This window comes from Camelus bactrianus, chromosome 11 (assembly GCF_048773025.1).
Source record: "Camelus bactrianus isolate YW-2024 breed Bactrian camel chromosome 11, ASM4877302v1, whole genome shotgun sequence".
Lineage (NCBI taxonomy): Eukaryota > Metazoa > Chordata > Mammalia > Artiodactyla > Camelidae > Camelus > Camelus bactrianus.
The window spans coordinates 52023806-52042693 of record NC_133549.1 but is presented as its reverse complement, the minus strand read 5'-3'; the positions used below and the strand labels follow the sequence as shown (position 1 = coordinate 52042693).

At 35.7% G+C, this 18888-nt stretch overlaps 1 protein-coding gene across 2 annotated transcripts in view; it reads right to left on the bottom strand.

Moving 5' to 3' along the window:
• Positions 1-18888, bottom strand: part of PRKG1 (protein kinase cGMP-dependent 1) — a 1107715-nt gene that overhangs the window by 942784 nt on the left and 146043 nt on the right. For both annotated transcript variants that reach the window (XM_074374026.1, XM_045507363.2), the window contains one exon: positions 16662-16828. In XM_074374026.1, the coding sequence (XP_074230127.1) occupies positions 16662-16828 (167 nt within the window). The remainder of the gene's footprint in view (positions 1-16661; positions 16829-18888) is intronic.

The window sequence follows — 18888 nt, the reverse complement described above, 5'->3', positions numbered from 1 at the left end:
CATGAGACCAACATGCAGTGAATACGTACTGTGTGCAGACACTATGGTAAGTACTGGAGTTATGTAGAACATAAGTAGTTCCTCACCTTAAATTGCCTCCGAGAGGGAGAAAAATACATCTCAGTATCTGTCCCCTAAAATTCATTCTCTCCTTCATTTTAGTAACAGAACTCCTTCACCAATTTTTTACCAGACAGATGGCTACCTTTGCAGAGATTACTTTTTCTAGCTTTTCTTGTAGCTAAGTCCTGGACAAGAGGATGAGAGCAGGTGAAGGATGAAACTTCACTTCAGGGATGAAGCTCGTCGCCCTGTCATTCCTCTTCTCCCCCTCCCACAGGTGTGGTAGAGTAGGCAGAGAGCGAGATATGAGCAGAGAAAGTGGGGCATGGACTAAATGGGAAACTATACATCTTGTGACCAATGAGGGTCTTTGGGAAAGCAGGAACCTATAGACTGATAAGAAACCACACTTTTTGGTTGACAAGTGTCCTGGAGGCAAAGACGGGTAGGATAAGGTAGTTATTTCCAGCATCAGAATGTAATCTCTTGCTCACTGTGCCCACATTACAATAAAATTAGCCTTGCAGGTCAGAAGTACCCATCATGCACTGACACCGCGACACTTCTGATCCAGTCTAAATAATGACAAAAAAACTCTCCTCCCCTCAGGAAGGTGGAGCTGGAATGAAAATCAGAAAATACAACCCCAAGCCTCTCCCTCCCCAATGAATATTCCGGCCATTCCTTTCTACACCCCATGTAACTAGCTTGCCAAAGAGACCTAGCGCAGCTACCCACCCGAGGCTGCCCGCTCTGTCCTTGAGAGTACTATCTATCGATTAATAAATCTTCACTTTACTTTCTTGACGTCTGTGTCTCATCTCTGAATTCTTTCTACAACAAGACTAGAACCTACTCTCCAGTAACACGTGGTGATGACCCAGCTTCAGCTCTATATACAATGATCACACCTGGGTGATACTGGAGCAACACGATGGAACACCTAGATGCCTGAAAAAACATGAGCGGAGCTGTTCCTAGCCTCCTCCACTTACCTCAAGGACATTACATCAAAGAGAAATAAACTTCCATTTTACTTGAATCACTGTATTTTGAGGACTCTTGGTTACTCCAACTTAGTGAATCCCTAATGCAATAAACAAGCAAACAGCGACTGTACACCAGATACCTGCTGACAGTCCTGTTCCTCAAATAGTCTTGCCAATTTCTGTAAAAGGCAACCAGTGTTCCAGCTGTTCATGCTCAAAACTTGGAATCCTTCACTCCTCTCTTTATCTCACATGCCTTTTCCAATCCAATCCATTATGAAATACTATTGAATTAGGAATTATTCATTCAACTATACTATTGAAATAGTCCCTAAATTTGACTATTTCTTAGCATCTCCATTGTACCACTTTAAGTCATCATGTTAATAGCCTCCTAACTGACGTCCCCACTTCCTTCATTGTTACTAGAATTTGTCATAGCTGCAGGAAAAACCCACAAGCTAAAGCATGTTGCTCTTTTGCTCAAACCTTCTAGGGATTCCTATCTTGATGAAAAGGAAAAAAGGAATTTATCTACAGTCCATACTATGGCCTACAATGAATGCTTTTGGAGCTCTGTTACACCACTGATTTCCCCATCTAACTCCCTTACCTCCACACCTGTCATCACTCACTCCACTCCAGACACACTGGCTTCCATACTGTTATTTGAACATGTCAACCACAACCCCATCTCAGGGTTTGGCACATTTTTATCCCTTCTGCCTAAAATGCTCTTCCTTCAGATAATAGCATGGCGCATTGTCACTTCATTCATGTCTCTGCTCCAGCTCAATGTTCAACTTATAGAGGCCTCCCCTGACTACCCTGCATAACACACCAATCCCTTCCCCACCCTGTATGTTAGTATGTCACTCTCTATCTCTTCTCCATGCTTTGGTTTTCATATCACTTATCAGTACCTAATATATATACATACACACTACATACATACATATATATAAAATTATTATATATACACATTTATATATATATATGTATATATATATATATGTATGTATGTACTCAAACACTTATACATATTTATTTATTTGTTCTGCATCTCCCCCATTAGGATAAAAGAACTATGTTAAAGAAAATTGTGTAAACTTTGGTCCCTGCTATAACCTAAACACTTAGAACACCACCTGGCACACAAAATATGCAAAATAAGTACTTCCTGAATAAATCAATTGGATGCATGAGGAAGACACAATCTCACCAACATGCTTGTGTAGAGGGACACAGAAGTTGGTACAGGAACTTTAGAAAAGAGAATCCGACCCAGTCAGGAAGAGTCAGAGAAGGCTTCTGAGCAGAGCTAACTCCTACGTTACCTCTGAAGAGCAGTAATATTTTAGTGTAAATACTCCAGTCCTAGGAAGACACATAGAGTCACAGACACAGGCGAGTATTTGAGGAAGTTGAGCCAGAGCCCTGGAGTGATGAGTGCCAAATCCCTCGGGGAAGAAGGAGCAGATGAGCGAGCAGTGGCTACCCCCAGGGACCTGACTCAGAACTTGATGTTTGACATCTATCATACTATTTGACAAATGGGGCAACGATGACTAGAAAAAGTCAGAGAATTTCCCCAAGGCGACTTAGCTACTTAGATGGCAAAATTGGGATTCAAGTTCATATCTGCTAAGTTCCAAAACTCAGCTTTCTGCATTACACTGTAGACTCATCTTCCCAATGGAGTTTTGGTTTCTACCAGGGGAAGGCACTTGAAAACATCTAACAGAAAGATGACATGAACATATTCGTCTTTGAGAAAGATCTTGCTCTTGGTAGTGTAGAGAATGTATGAAAGTGGAATATACCTAGAGATGGAAAGACCTGTAGGAATTGTTGGAAATTTTCAGAAGAAATTATAATTGTCCTGAACTAAAGCAGTAGCAGACAGGGATACGCGACAGTGACAAGCTGACAGACTGAAGAGGATTTGCAGCTCAACAGACATGATGCCTGAACAACTCCTGGATTTCCAGTGTGGGCTAGTAGGAGGAAAGGTGGTGTTGTTCACGAAGTTGGGAAATAGAGTAAATAAAGCACAGAGAGGATTATTTCAACATGGTCACATGTCTACTTAAGGGAGGGATCTGAATTCAGCTTCCAGGATTTATGGCTTTTAGGTCAGTGGTCATTTCTCTACAAGATAACTCAAACCAAATGGCCAAAGCTTATAACTCAAAGCACAAGAGACAGAAACCTAGTTTAGTAGTCTGGTTATGCCAAGACAAGTCATGCTTTGTGAGAACAGGAAACAAAATGTACTGTTGCGGAAAACACTGAAATATAACTTGCATAAAAAAACAAATACTAAAATTACTTTCTCATCACAATAAAATGTCATATGTGTTCACAGTTGGGGTAAAGTCTTTCATCTCCCAATGTTACTTATCTCATAAAAGTTGCTCTGGGGAGAAGAAAGAAGAAAGTTTTCTTTCCAAGAACAATAAATGAAAGCAGCATTTTGTTTTTAACTTATCCCAAGAAAATGTTAAATAGCATGGTGGTGAGATACCAAAAACAAGCAAATGCACCAGCAAATGAAAAGGCTCTTTGCAAAATGTATCACAAAAGAAACATGCAGAGAGTTTAAATACTTAGCAACAAGTATTTAAAAAGAAATAACCAATCAATAGCTGACGATTTAGGTTTACCTGTACATTGAGCGCATTACATTGGGATCACATGTAAAATAATGTACTTGCTTCCTAAACTTTAAAGCATTTAAGCTATTAGATGAGTTGTTCTGAGCCTTCAAAACACAAAATGTTTGTTATCTTCTGGGATTTTTTTTTAAGTGAGAAGTAAGCACAGTATAAAACCATTTTCTTCTCCAAAAATGCTGATTGGATTCAAAGAATATTTGACACTTTTATTCCTTTACAACTATAATTAAAGTCTAATTACAAAAAAAAAAATCAGTATCCTACTGCACTAATTCAGGATAATCACTGAGGAACAAAATTCAATTCCCAAATCTTAAACATTCGAAAGTGTGCAAACAGAACCCACAAGATGCCTCAAGGATACCTTTCAAACTGTGAAATGGAATGTAATTAACAGAATAATAGGCACTTCAATGGAACTTGCTTGCCCATTGTTGATATGCATTGGCTATTTGGTCTAGATTTAAATGCCAACCTTTACAGAGATTTTTTGTTTCTAATGTACCAAGAATTTATTTTTTAAAAATGTATTTTGTAACATGGTCCTATTTCTGTGCTATTTGAAGGTTGGAGAATTGATATCTGATATTTTGAACCTTAAACTAATCCTAGTTTATTTTCCAAAACATCCAAATGGTCATATTTAACTTCAAGTCATATAGCTTAAAGCAGTGGTTCTCAAACTTTTAGTCTCTAAAGCTCTTTACATTATCAAAAATTATTGAAGACCTCAAAAAGCTTTTGCATATGCGGGCTGAATCTATTGATGTTTATTCCATTAAATCTTAAAGCTGAGAATTTTTAAAAAACAGTTATTCACTTGAAAATAATAATAAAGCTATTACATGTTAGAATATGATTTTAATAAAATTAACTGCATTTTAAAAGCAAAAAATTAATAAGACCCATACCACTGTTTCACACTTTTTGGGAATCTAATTGATGTCTGGACGATAGAAGGCAGCTGCATTTTCTGCTTTTGCATTTCATCTGCTGGTATGTCACGTATCATGTGGGTTCTGGAAAACTCCACTGTACACTCATGAGAGAACAAGACAGAACAAAGCAAATAACATGCTCCTGTTATAACGAAAATAGTTTTGACCTCAAGGAACCCCTAGAAGGGTCTCCTGACTACACTTTGAGAATTGCTGCTTTAAGGTTAATAGTTTGCACAAAACAGGAAGAAATTTTCAGTTTACCATGAAGATTTTTCATAGGATTTAAAGGTATTTATGACTATATCTATGATTTATCCATTTAATCTGCTGCATGTAAAACAACTATAATTATAAGAAAATTACTTTCATCAATCTTCCTTTTATGCCTAGTTTAGTTAGACTACTTCTACTGCCACAGCCTGAGCCCTTAACTGAGCTTTCAGACATGTGTATCCACTGTCATCAACCCAACATCTCCAATGGGATGTCTAAGAGGCACCTTAGCTTCACGTTGTCAGAACAGAATTCTTGATTTACTTTCCTAAACGTGAACTCCTCTCACTTTTTTCCCATCTCTCAGAAAATGGCACCACCATTCACCCAACTATTTAAATCATTTAAGTTACTATTTAAATTACTTTCTTTGCTAAAAGTCATTCCCAATTTCTCTTTCTTATACCCCCATATCACATCTATGAGTTGCCAAAATATACCACACTTCCTTCATCTCCCATGCTGCCATCTTAGCTCAAGCCAGCTGTTTCCCTTTAACTACTGCCATAGCTTTCCAAGTGGTATCCCTGTTTCCCCCATCACTCTACATTTTTTTCCAACTTTTGATTACTAGTGTAATTCATTTTTCTCTCTATAAAACAGAAACCAAACCATGCCTCATCTCAACTTAAACTCCTCCAATGCTCTCTAAATCTCTTGGAATAAAAAATTAGCTAGTAGAGTGTTGTTACATGCAACCTTGCTTCCTGCCCACCTCTCCAACCTTTACTCATGCCATTGCCTTCTGTGTCTTTAACATTTCCCCACCTTATAGCTTCACTGCTTGCTGTGGTCCTCATCTGGAATCTTCTATCCATACTTGTGTCTGGCTCCTTCATCATTCAGGTCTCAACTCAAATGTTTCCCTCTCAGGGGTAACATTTCCCTCACCCATCCAGTCATTACCAGACCCACCTTCGCAATTTTCTCTTACATCATCCCATTTTATCTCATTTATTCATAGCCACAATCACTATCTGAATCTATTTTGCTTCTCTGCATGAATGTTCTTTGCCTTTTTCCTCTACCACCATCACCAGGAAGTAAGCTCTAGAAGCGAAGGGACCGCGTATGTCTTGCTGACTGTTACATCCTTAGTGTCCACTGAGATACAGTCAGCATTGAGGAGGTTTTTTTTAGGAACTGATATGTAGGAATGAATAAATAATCAAATCAATTAATTAGTGAATTATAAGAAAGAAATTGTCTTACAAAGAGAACTTCATTATATACATTCTTCGCTGGTCTCAATTGTTGAGGAAAATATAAAGAATATCATATATTCATGGACTACATTCAGTCAAATCCAAGTTCTGCTTTATCTATAACACACTTTCTACTTTTGTAGAAACACACCATATGGAGGGAGAGAAAAGCAAGATAGTTTAGCAATGCTTGCTATGTACATGTGTAACCTAATTCTCAACACAAAGAAAAATCTACTGAAACACCTTTCCTATTTTATATACCTTTGGTCTTTAGAATTGATGTAATATATAAAAATTTAAATTCATAGGATTAAATGAAATCCCAAAACTTTCCATACAAGTCACCTTCATTTTCTTTTGAGAGAATGGCATGCAAAATGGTGCTCAAAAAATCTATAAACCAAGTATTTTTTCTTTGCAGAGTAATTTTTAATTCACTTGAGAGCCTTATCATCAATACTTACAATTATTGTTACTAATCTCCTGTTTTTCTTGTAAATTTGAATTTAACCATTGATAGTATCCTGTATGTGATGTTACCACCACCTCATCATCTCCTGAAATATAATCTGAACTCTGAGAATGAATAACTTCACGTAAATTCATATACACATATGTGGGCACCAAGTACAAATATGCCCATGTGTATATTTCTAACACAGTGTGTCATTAAAAATTCTGCCCTGGAAATATTGGGGCAAATTATCACAAATCTTAAAAATGGCTTTAATTTGAGAGCATGTACCCATCATTGACTGAACCATTGGGGACAGCATAAATCTATACTAAGAAAATGCTGAACGTATTAAATATTCTAAACCATTATGTAATAAAAGAGTAATGTAAAATGATGCTCTATAAACAGGAGCCAAATATAAAATATAACAATGAATTATATTCTTATCACCATAAAAATGAAAAAAATGGCAAGTATGTGAATGGCTTTCAGTGAAAGTTCTTACAATAGGCTATTAATTAAGTTCTGCTGGGAACAAATGCTCATTCCCTTCTTTTTACCAGTGGGGAATAAATGATCTTTTAAAGGAGCAAACCCAGATTTTGAGGGAAAAATTTTAAACACACTATTAATTACAATTTTGTGAAAAGTTTTGGCTTTCCTCTGAAAATACAACATTCTGTATTTATGAAATGGAAAACTACCTTTCATAAGCTTTTGGCCACATTTACCAGATGCTTTTTCTAATATGGCTTTGCTACTGATAAATTAACAGTAACTTAATTTGCTTTGATACTGAAATGTGTACAGAGCAACTCAACTGTTCTGTAAGTGACACAAGGCTGCAAACAGTAGATAGAAAGTAAATAATGTTTGGGTTTAAAAGCATTTGCTCCTATATACTTTTTTTTTAACTTAAGTGTAATAGTTTACAATGTTGTGTCAATTTCTGATGTACAGCATAATGTTTCAGTCATACGTATACATACATACATTCGTTTTCATATTCTTTTTATTATTGGTTATTACAAGACACTGAATACAGTTCCCTGTGCTATACAGTATAAACTTGCTGTTCATCTATTTTATATACAGTACTTAGTATCTGCAAGTGTATTCTTATGAATAACTCTAAGGTAGTTCTGTAATACAAAGTAAGCTATTTACTTTGGTAAAGTTGGGCAAATTAGGCAGAAAAAAGTGGTACTAAATAAACTTTCAGTGTACCTATACTCAATAACAAGTCCTTGATACTTTAAATATGCTGGGAAAATGTGAATTCTCAGGAACTGGCTTTAATACTATTTTAAGTCATCTATCATAATTCTAAATTTTTGTGCACAACTTAAGGAGATTTGGTGCAAAAATAGTCTCATTTTCATCAGAAAGGAGCTTATGAAAGGGCCTAAATATAAAGATCAGACAGACTGCAACCTTCCAAAGGTATAGTAGTTAAATTCAGAGAAAGTATGTGCAATTACAGGCTGCGTTTCTCAAATGCGGAGTGTCAGGGGAGAACGCCGATAAGGATTCCAGAGACCTGTTCCGATGTTCTCTGGAGTGGGGGTGGGAGGGCTGTTGCCATGGTAGTCACACCAGGCAGTTTCAGTGTGCTGGGAGGTACAGCCTATCTGCCCTATCCTTTGAGAGTGTGCCAGAACGATTACTAATCATTCAAGGATTTTTCATCAGAGGGATGAATATTAAAAGCATTAGTCTATCCAGCCCCCAACAAAAATCATTGGAAATCTTGTTAAAGTCCCTGAAGAAATGCATCCATGTATTTTTAAAATGAACCCTCAACAATTTTATAATCCAGTTTAATGTTCAGCACACAAACTACTCAACAGTTCCATGTAAGAAACGCTGAAGTAAATTTCACCTCATTAGCAAGAAACCAATGTGTTATTACACTACTGTCAGGAAGGTACTAATCCACATTTTCTTTTCATTTTCTCAGCTATGCTGTTTTTGTTTTTAGTTTTCATCAAAAATGTATTTTTACACTTTCAAATTTGCCATTCTCTCAAAATTGAAGAATGGAGATGTTGGTATTTTAGCAAAATGAATCAGCATAAAATGAACCCCATAACTGTCGTGAGGAAATAGTAAGAGGAAAAAGAGATAGTTGTACCTTTTTAACACAATCCATGATCTGCTTTACCAATTTCAGATTTTTTTTTTAACTGATGGATTTTTCAACTATCATCTTAAAAAAGTAAGCATAGCAAGTTTTAATAATTTCGGCTTTTAGGAGTCTTTCAAAGTAAGAACACCAATGCTATTCACCTTCTTAATCTAACAAATTCCATTTCACCGTTCATAATTTAGAAAGAAAATAGACAGCTACACATTAGTATAACCACCATGTGATAAGGCTTATTTTACAAAATCAAACGAGGACTTAAGTAGTCAAATGATTATGAAAAATACTCCCCTTCAGAATATGTCAGTTTTTTAAAAAAATAATGTTCTTGATCAAACATCTTTTAATTTTTCTTGAATTATACAAAAAATATCATTAGTTTCTAATGGTACACATACATACATCCTTACATATTTTAGCCAAAAACAAGTATAATTATCTACCTCTATTCATCAAATTTGTCACTAATGACTTGTGATTGTTTCTAATATAAAATCTACCCTCACAGAAGGAAAGAACTGCTATCATCAAGCACATTACAAAGCACATTTACTGTCCCCTGAGGACAATTTATAAAGAATTCCTAAAATATGTTGGAAAAAAGAACATCGAAGCAAAAACATATTGCTTTTCCAGCTTCCTGCTTTGAAAGAGATAACCTTCCTTTAGATTATAAATGTAGATATAGTCCTTCAAAGATAATATCTCATATGCCTACCCTACACACATGCCTTCACGGACACACACGTACTCATACACACATACGTGGGTATGAGAAACACTGCCTTCCAGGATATCTTACAAAGACACAAAAAGCACAAACCAAGAAGAAGACTGATATATTCAACTATATTAAAATTAATAACTTGTGTTCATCAGAAGATATCACAAAGGAGTAAAACTACAAGCTGTAGATGGAAGAAAATACTTGCAATGCATGTAATTGACAAGGATCAAATCTCAAAATGTGTAAAGTCAACCAACCAATAGAAAACTGGGCAGAAGACTCTAACAGACACTTCACGGAAGACAAGCAGCTTAGCAACTTCTGAAAACATGCTCAGCCTCACTAGTAACCAGGAGCAAAGTAACTGGAAACAATCCAAATACAATCAATACCAAAAAGGATAAATACACTGGGTCATACAATAGTGGAAAGCAATACTGAATTTAAAAAAAGAAGTAGCAGAAGGATAAATGTGGTAACACTAGATTTATAAAGTACAAAAACATCCCAAAGTAAACAAGCACATTAAGAGGAAACTTTTAGCGGGCTGGGTTCTCATAAGCTAACTTGTAGGATGTTTGTTCAGAGAACCCAAGACTCAGAATCTTGGAGTCTGGAAAGGGACAGGAGATGTGTTCACCTCAGCCACAGGGTATCCCTCCTCCACCCACGTGGAATTTCTCCAAGCAGATGCTACGCAGTTACTGCCGCAATGCCTCCTGCGATGGGGTTCTTGCCGTGACATCAGGCTGCTTCTTTCACTTCTGGGACATATTAATTAGCAGAATATTGACTCTCAGGCAGATCCAATGTAGATTTCCCTATGACTTACAATTTCCTCTTTGGTCATCTAGATTTACGAAGACCAATCCCCTTTTCCTGAGACAGTGTTTTCAGCATTTAAAAGCAGTTATTCTTTCCTCCTAAACCTTCCATCTATACATGATATGTCAACTTGCTAAAATAAGTGTTATGCTTCCTGAACTTGCTCAAGTGTACTAGTCTTTTTAGAGGCTTGGCACCCCAAAATAAACACGATAGCCCACAGGGCTCTAACTATCTCAGTTCCCTGTCTTTGCCATTAACTTCGTAACTGAAACGTCGTTTAATAGTCACATCTGAAACTTACAGATTCTCCTTGCTTATAACTTTTTTATAAATAGATTTTGTTTTATAGAAGCAGTTGTTAAACAAAATGCAACTGAGCAAATTTTAAAGATCTTACAAGGACCTACTGTATAGCACAGGGAACTATATTCAATTTCTTTTAATAAGCTATCATGGAAAAGAATCTGAAAATATATGTGTACATCTAGGTATGGATAGGTGTAACTGAAGCGCTTTGCTATACACCTGAATCTAACATTGTAAATAAACTACACTTCAATAAAAAATAAAATTTAAGATTAAAAACAAAATCTTACTGGCTTTAATTTACAATTCATGAATTGGGCAGCATCCCATCTAGAAGACAGAAAGGAAGTCCAAAGAGCTGTGGAAAATGAAAGGCTTTTCTAGACAGAAGGCAGCGAGAACAAGGACTTTATGGATTGGTTATGGCAAGGTCCCTTTCCTTTTAGGACATAGCAGGGGCCTACGAGGCAGATTACCTAACTAGTGCTGATTAAATGACTTCTGATTGACTGGTTTAAGATTGCATTTCCAGGAGAGCTGAAACCATAATTAAGCCTCAGTCTGGTGACACAGGGCTTAGCATCAGTGGCTGCACTTGGGGCCTGTTGTTCTTATTTTTAACACAGTAGGTAAACTTGCTCTTCAACACTCACATGCTAAGTTTGGTCCTGTAAAGGGACTGCAAAAGTAACTTTAAGCATTGGTATTTCAACTATTCTAAAGACAGCTTTCCGATTAACATGAAAAACTCATAAGGCCAAAAGGCAACACCTGATTTTGGAGAGTAAAATGGTCTGTTCTTCACGTTAAATTTACTGAGCTAATTCACATGAAAATGCATTCAATTCCCTCATACTCTCGGGTAGTGTTTTGAATGCCAACTGACATGGTGAGACTCTTCATTAATGTTCAATTTTATTTAAAATCCCTCTTTGAATGTCAGCTCTCGTACATTATTTCATTATAAAAAGGCACTAAAAATGTTTCAGGGGATGATGGGGTGGGAGGCAGGAGAGAACGTGCAGTATGAAGTTGTATAAATTTACTGTCGACGGTGGCTAACACAACCCACATGCACGTTGAAGAATAAATGGTGTTGGGCATCAGCATAACAGGCAGACCTGCTATTACTCAACCCTCTGGAAAGGTAGGCAGACGACCAGTCTTCAGAAGACAAAAGGGAAATCTCAGTGCAGTAACACAGAAACATGAGGCCAGGCCCCGAGAGTGAGAAAGCACAGATCGCTCAGCAGCAGTGCACAAAAGCCCTATTAAAACAATCATTTGTGTGATGAACTGAAAGAACTGTTCCTTCTGAAAAAAATATTTCAAAAACCCATGAGAAAAATAAAATCAATGCGACTGATAGTAGATAGAAAAAAAAAAATAGGGCCTTCAAGGTATACAGCAGAGTCTAGCTCCAAACCATAAGGACTCAGGTGCACCAAGATTAAATCAAACCTCAGCTATGATTTCAGAAAGAAAAAAGAACTAGTAAGAGAGGAATGGACGTGAGACCATGTATAAGTACTTACTGAAAGCTATTATCGGTAACAAGCACCTCATTAAAAAAAACACCTTGATGATTTTATTTAGGAATTTAACTTACAATAGCTAATGGTCAAATAATCTAAACAGATACTTGCCATTTTCAGAAAATAAAATGTAATCTATTTGCTTCCACAATGAAATATCACAGGAAATACGCAAAACCAGTATCTAAGCAAATCACACTTCGATGGATGTAAACTAGATATTTTTCAATACAAAAATATTAAATTAGTTTCCCAAAGAAAATGTTTTATTTGCATCATGAATTCTCAATCGCTAAATCAGAATTTGTTTTATTTTGGATGACGGTAGACTGAAGTTTATCTTTATGGAAAAAAATAAGGGAGGGCAAGATTTTGAGGATATTAACAAACATTACATTATAATTAATTCTTTAAGAAAATAAGCTGTATTCAAGTATTATTTAAGAGTCATTTTTATATTTGAAAACACAATTAAAATGTAAATCAAGCCTTAACAACTTGATCCATTACACTTCTGCCTTAAGAAACTAATACCAAACAATTCTGATAAAAACTTGAAACTGAAACTTCCACTAGCCAGGAACTGTAAATATCTGAAAGTCATACAACTCATTTTGCTTGAAAATACATGATAATATATTTACACTACCTCCAGATGTTTTTTCCCCAGTCACCCTAATGAGTAAAGTCTTAACATATGACTATTCTCTTTTGTTAAAACGATGAGAAAATTTGGCACTTAGGTATGCAATAATACTTGGGACATTGCCCAGGCTAAAACACAAATCACTAAAGGAACAGGTTAAACAAGCATTTTATGAAGATAATTTCATTTAACTGAAGAGAGAGAGGAAAAATTGGACTGATTTTCCACATAAACTCCCTGGGAACGTTTTAATAATAAGCAAGTTTGTGAAAGAACTTCTCTAGCCTATTCATCCATTGTTGCTATGGTATACTCTTTATAAATATTCATGTTCACAGACGAAAAAGAATCCATGTATACCAAGAGCAGTGCTATCTAAATTTTGAGAAGATTAAATGTGTTGATAAAAAACTAATTAAGCAATGAAACACTTCCTCAGTTAAAACTTATAAATATTTAACTGACAGGCTTTTTTATTTTTAAATTATTTTGACATAAGAATATTAACATAAGATCAACCAAAGTTACACGGAACTGGTTAGAATTACAGCTTGAAGACAGGTCAGTATCAGTTTATAAAAGCATGGTCATTTAGTGAGTTTAACTAAATTTATGAAATCAACATTATTGCAAAATCTGTGACTCCAAATACTGATATACTATTAAGAATCCCGTTTTTTAAAGCATAATTAAAATCACCTACTATTTAGTCAATTTAGAAGTAAAAAGAAGAGAGACAGAATGTATTAAAATTAGCCTGAAGCAATGGGGGAAAATCAGTATGTCTATCTTTACTTAAGGAAGTCTCCAATGGGTATTTCTTCTGTATTTTGTTATAAATATGTTTGTCTGTATGTATGAGTGAGTGTGTGTGTGCATAAAATCTTTCTCTCCTTCTCTCTCCTAACCCCTTATCATCTAACATAAGATGCACTGACTTTACACTATAGGTATTTTAAGTATTATTAACTTTACATCATGGTATTTAAGTTATGAGATACTAAGAAGATTAAACATCACCCAAGGACTCTGAACCCTTCTCTGGGAAAAAGGTTACTGTGTTTTCATTGTATACAGGATCATGATATCACGTTAGGCAGAAGTATGACCTTCTTATTGTCTTAACTTGAAGACTGAGTATGGTTTAAGGAGATGTATCTGGGTGCCCAGTTGACAAGGAATGGACCCGTGATGGTTAATTTTATATGTCAACTAGCAAGCCCATGACAGCCAGATATCTGGTCAAACATTACAGTAGATGCTTCAGTGCAGGTCTTTTTTAGATAAGATTAACATCTAAATCAGTAGACTTTGAGTAAGCGGATTTACCTCGTCATGTTGGTTGGCTCATCAGTTGCAGGCCTTAGCAGAAGAAAAGACTGATCTTTCCAAAGGAAGGTAGAATTCTGCCAACAGATGGCCTCCAGACTTGAGTTAGAACGTCAACTTTTCCCTGGGTCTCCAGCCTACCAGCCTTAACCTTGCAGATTTTGAACTTGACAGCCTCCACAATCACAGAAGCAAATTCCTTAAAATAAACCACTGTCTCAATACACCGGTACACACACATAAACACACACACACACACACACACACACACATATCCTATTGGCTCTTTCTCTCTGGAGAACTCTTCCTAATACGTAGCCCCATAGTTAAGAGCTTGAGTTCTGAATCAAGATTATTTGGGTTCAATCCTAACTCTACTATAAACTAGTTAAGCCTCAGTCTTTGCAACTATGAAAGGGGATAATAAACATTAGCCCTTACCTCACAGAATTGTTTTGAGAATTAAATAAATTTTATGCATGGAAAATGTTTAGAAAAAGCACTGGGCATTCTTCTAAAAACTCAATAAATCTTAACTACAATTTCCAAGCTTCTTCTAATATAGCTAGTAAACTTGCAGTTAGTGTAAGAAATCTGGAATGGCATGAATAAATTTTTTTTTTTGGAAAAATTTACAAGGTTGTTTGGAAATCTATTTTTGTAAAAGATCCTCAAGATAAAAGAAAACTGAACATACAGGTTTTTAAAATACTCATTTCTTGAATGGAATATCAATAATGAGCATTTGAAAATCGCTGAAGTAAAGTATACCTTGCTGTATATAATATCTGTATTCTTAAAAACACACCTTCCAATAAAATATCTGAAAAACCAAATAATATAAAACTACTGATATATTATAATCTCAAAAACACTTTAAACTTGGTTTCTAATTGTTAATAGTTCTTAACACTTTACCTCTGTATTTATGGCCTCTAAATATTTCTTCATTTTTCTTATCCTTCTTGCTTACTACCCACATATACTCTTCCCTATAATTTCACTTCCTTTCCCTACAATTCTCTGACAAGTGTATACTGTTTGTGTTTTTTTCTATTATGTTTTGGTTTTATTAGAAGAAAGCCTAGCTGAACACTGATTTCCTTCTGGCCTGGGGAAAAACTTCATAACATTGACAGAAAAGCTGAAAACTCCAAAGAAATAAAAATGATAAAAATTAGTAGCTAAATAGCCAACGCCTGATATGTGTCAAAAAAGACTGCAAAGAAAAATTAAAATGTGAATGATAAATGTCGAAAGAATGTTTCTTACATACCATTAAGTATTTAATAGAAATACTAATACTGGTTGTTATTTTACAGTGTTTTATACTTGATATTAAACAGCCGTACAACTTATTCCATGTTAACTTCATAATAGTCCTGTGAAGAAGGCAGAAAGCAGGGTTTTTCAGCACAGGTATCAAGAACAGGGAAGTCTTTGTCGTGGGCAACTGCCCAACTGAGCACCCCTGGTCTTCACCTACTAGATGCCAGTAGCCTCCCCTACCCCCACCCTCACCCATATTGTGACAACCAAATGTCTCCAAACACTGACAAATGTCCCTGAGGGACAGAATCATCACCAGTTGAAAATCATTGACAGAAAGACATAATATCTTCTTTTTCATAAATTGAGTGAAACTCAGAGAAGTTAACTGACCTGACAAAATATACCCCTTCTCTGAATGACCTACAAACTTGACAGTTATAGGACACTACCATCAATGCTTTGGATAAAACACTAATTGCCACCCAGTAAATCAATTGTGATTTTTGTATGCCAACTGTCTTATATTACAGACATTTCTGAACTCACTTTCTCCTCATCTGATTCACTCATTATTTCAGGCTTCTTTCTTCCCACAAAAGGAGAACATGTCATTATAAATTTCAAGTCAGAAATACACATGATGAAAATTTACTTAAGCATAAAACATATTTACACAGTGCATGCTCAGTTTTTTTTTTTCAAAGCAGTTACTTAGTTTGGACAAAATTTATGAAACAAGCTATCACTCTTACTAATCAGGGAGCTAATATACCATCCAGCCTCTAAGATCTACCTCTATCATACACCTATAAAATACTGAAAACATTCTCTTTTTATAGCAGCATCACAGCAGGAAACCTGGTCATATACTGAGAGATAAAAGCAGCTTTGAAGACACTTTGGTTATCTACCCAAAAATACTTCCAATAGACTTGAACTTCCATTGAAACTTTGTGAGCTTGCTCAATGAACTGACAGTGTGTGGTCTTATTCGGTGCAATAAATAGCATTTCTTTCTTTCACATTCTCATCCCTTCCCCATGTCTGAAAAAATACTAGATTCTTATATTAATAATTCTAAACACAAACACTTCACACAATTACTCAACCACTATCTAAGTAGCAGTCTACCCCCCTCAAACTTTCTCAACAACAACAAAAGCAACAGAGAATTGTCCCACATAATGCACTGTCATCTGCATGTGGGCTGCTGAGGTGAAAAGACAATGTGTGAATGTCAGAGGACCGCGGTCACAAACATACCTTCCATGACATACACCAGTGACCCCACATCTCCTTCTTTGATGATGCAGCTGTCCTTGCCATACTCCACTGGATACATACAATCCACAATCTCTTGGATCTGCGACAGTTCCAAGTTCTTCATAAAGTCATTATCAAGGATGGCTTCCTTTATAAGATCCTTAGACCTATGGTAAGAGAAGGAAGATTTACTGACACAGCTGACAAGTGCTTTCATAGTTTGTGAGGTTGAGCAGAGCCATACAGTGTTCAGGTGCACTACAAAGGCATTTTCTTGTTAGGAATCCAATAATTTTCTGATAGACCTGAGAACAAAGTAATCCCATGGCAGCAGGAAGGACACTGAGAAATTTTCCTTCAAGTAAAGTATTATTTAATGAGCATGGGACCAACAAACAAGCAAAATCATACAGTTCCACTTTGTTGGAAGATTTTTTTTTTTACCATAAAGATCACAGGCAAACATTTTAAATTGAAACTTGCAACTTTGTTAAAGAATAAATATGAACAAAATACAACAAAACTTTATAGAACAAACACTATCATTACTATGTTTATATATTATAAAAGAACATCAGGATGTATTATGCTACACCCAGTTACAGTAAAACACAATTTGTTTACTTATTTTTGTGTGCCTCTTCCACTAGACTTTATGCTTCATGAGAGCAGAGATCATTTTTAGCTTTTTCTCTACTATATGCCTGGTGTCTACTACAATGCCAGCTATAGTATGGGAGCTCAAGAAATACGTTGGATAAAAAAGTGGTTAAGAACTAGATTCCTAATTAGCTGTTTGAAACACCTGGTAGATATGTGACAGTTCTTTACCCATACCTTCTGCTTCTTTAGAGACTATTTCTTCAAGCAGCTTACATTGAGGTAACCAAGTAGGTAAAACTCTACTGAACAAGATGTTTTAAATACAACATGGTTTAAACAGGGGATTAAACAGGCAGTCGGCAGGAAACATATTTATTTACAAACTCTATATTCAGTGGTTAACAGAAAAGCTTTGCAGAACTTGAAACGGGGGGTGATCATTTGATTCTCTGGGATAAGAAATTCCAAATAACCTACTAAGGATACAAGAATCAAAGTAAAGAGAAACTGAGGCATATGTTGTCAAGAGTTGCATAGCGTACTTTCAGAGAAGTCAGCAACTGGATAAAGACAAAAGCAAAGATCTTAGCAATGTAGAGGCTAAGCAACACATTTGGAATTCTATATTTAAAGTCTGAATTTGAAAAGCATCTGACTACAAGCTGGTCTTTGTCCACATTTGCTTAATCAGTGGCTTTCCCAGTAATGACCTGCAGTGATGCATACTTATTAAAGCACAGGAACACACCAATTCTAGCTGACTTCTCATCTAGACCTCAGTCTAAGTGATCTAGCCTTCACACATTATCTTTTTAATGATTTGGTTTTAAGTAATAAAAAGGTATACATCAAAAATGAATATAAAATTTCAACATGAAAAATAGAATGAACTGTAAGGATGCAAGTAAGTTGCTTATGACAGTGTTAATTGCATGGGAAAAATTCTTATACTATTTTTAACTGAAAAAGCAGGATACAGAATTATTTTTAGAATAAGTATGTGTGTGAAATGTAAAGAAAATAAGCTTTCAAGTTAGATATATTTGGGTCCCAAGCCTAGTTCTGTCACATATTAAACCTTGAGCAGGTTGTCTTATTTTTTCTGAATTTCCGTTTTATAATCTGTAAAGTGGTATTTTAAAAATTACCAACCACCAACAGGTACATGGAAAGATGTTCAACATCTCTAGCCATTAGGGGTACAGGGGTACATAATTAAAACCACAATGAGGTATCACCTAATGCCTGTTAAGAACGGTGATCATCAAAATGATAAGAGGTAACAATTGCTGGTTCGGATATGGTGTGTGCATTGTTGGTGAGAATGTAAATTGGTACAGCTACTATGCAAACAGTATGATGATAACTCAAAAAATTAAAAACAGAACTACCATATGATCCAACAATTCCACTTCTAAGAGTATATCCAAAGGAAATGAAAACACTAACTGTAAAAAGTATCTACATCCCCATGTTCATAGCATCATTATTTATAGGAGCTAAGGCATGAAAACAAATTAAGCATCCAATGATGGATGAATGGATAAAGAAGTTGTGGTACACACACACACACACACACACACACACACACACACACTGGAATATTATCCAGCCATAAAAAATG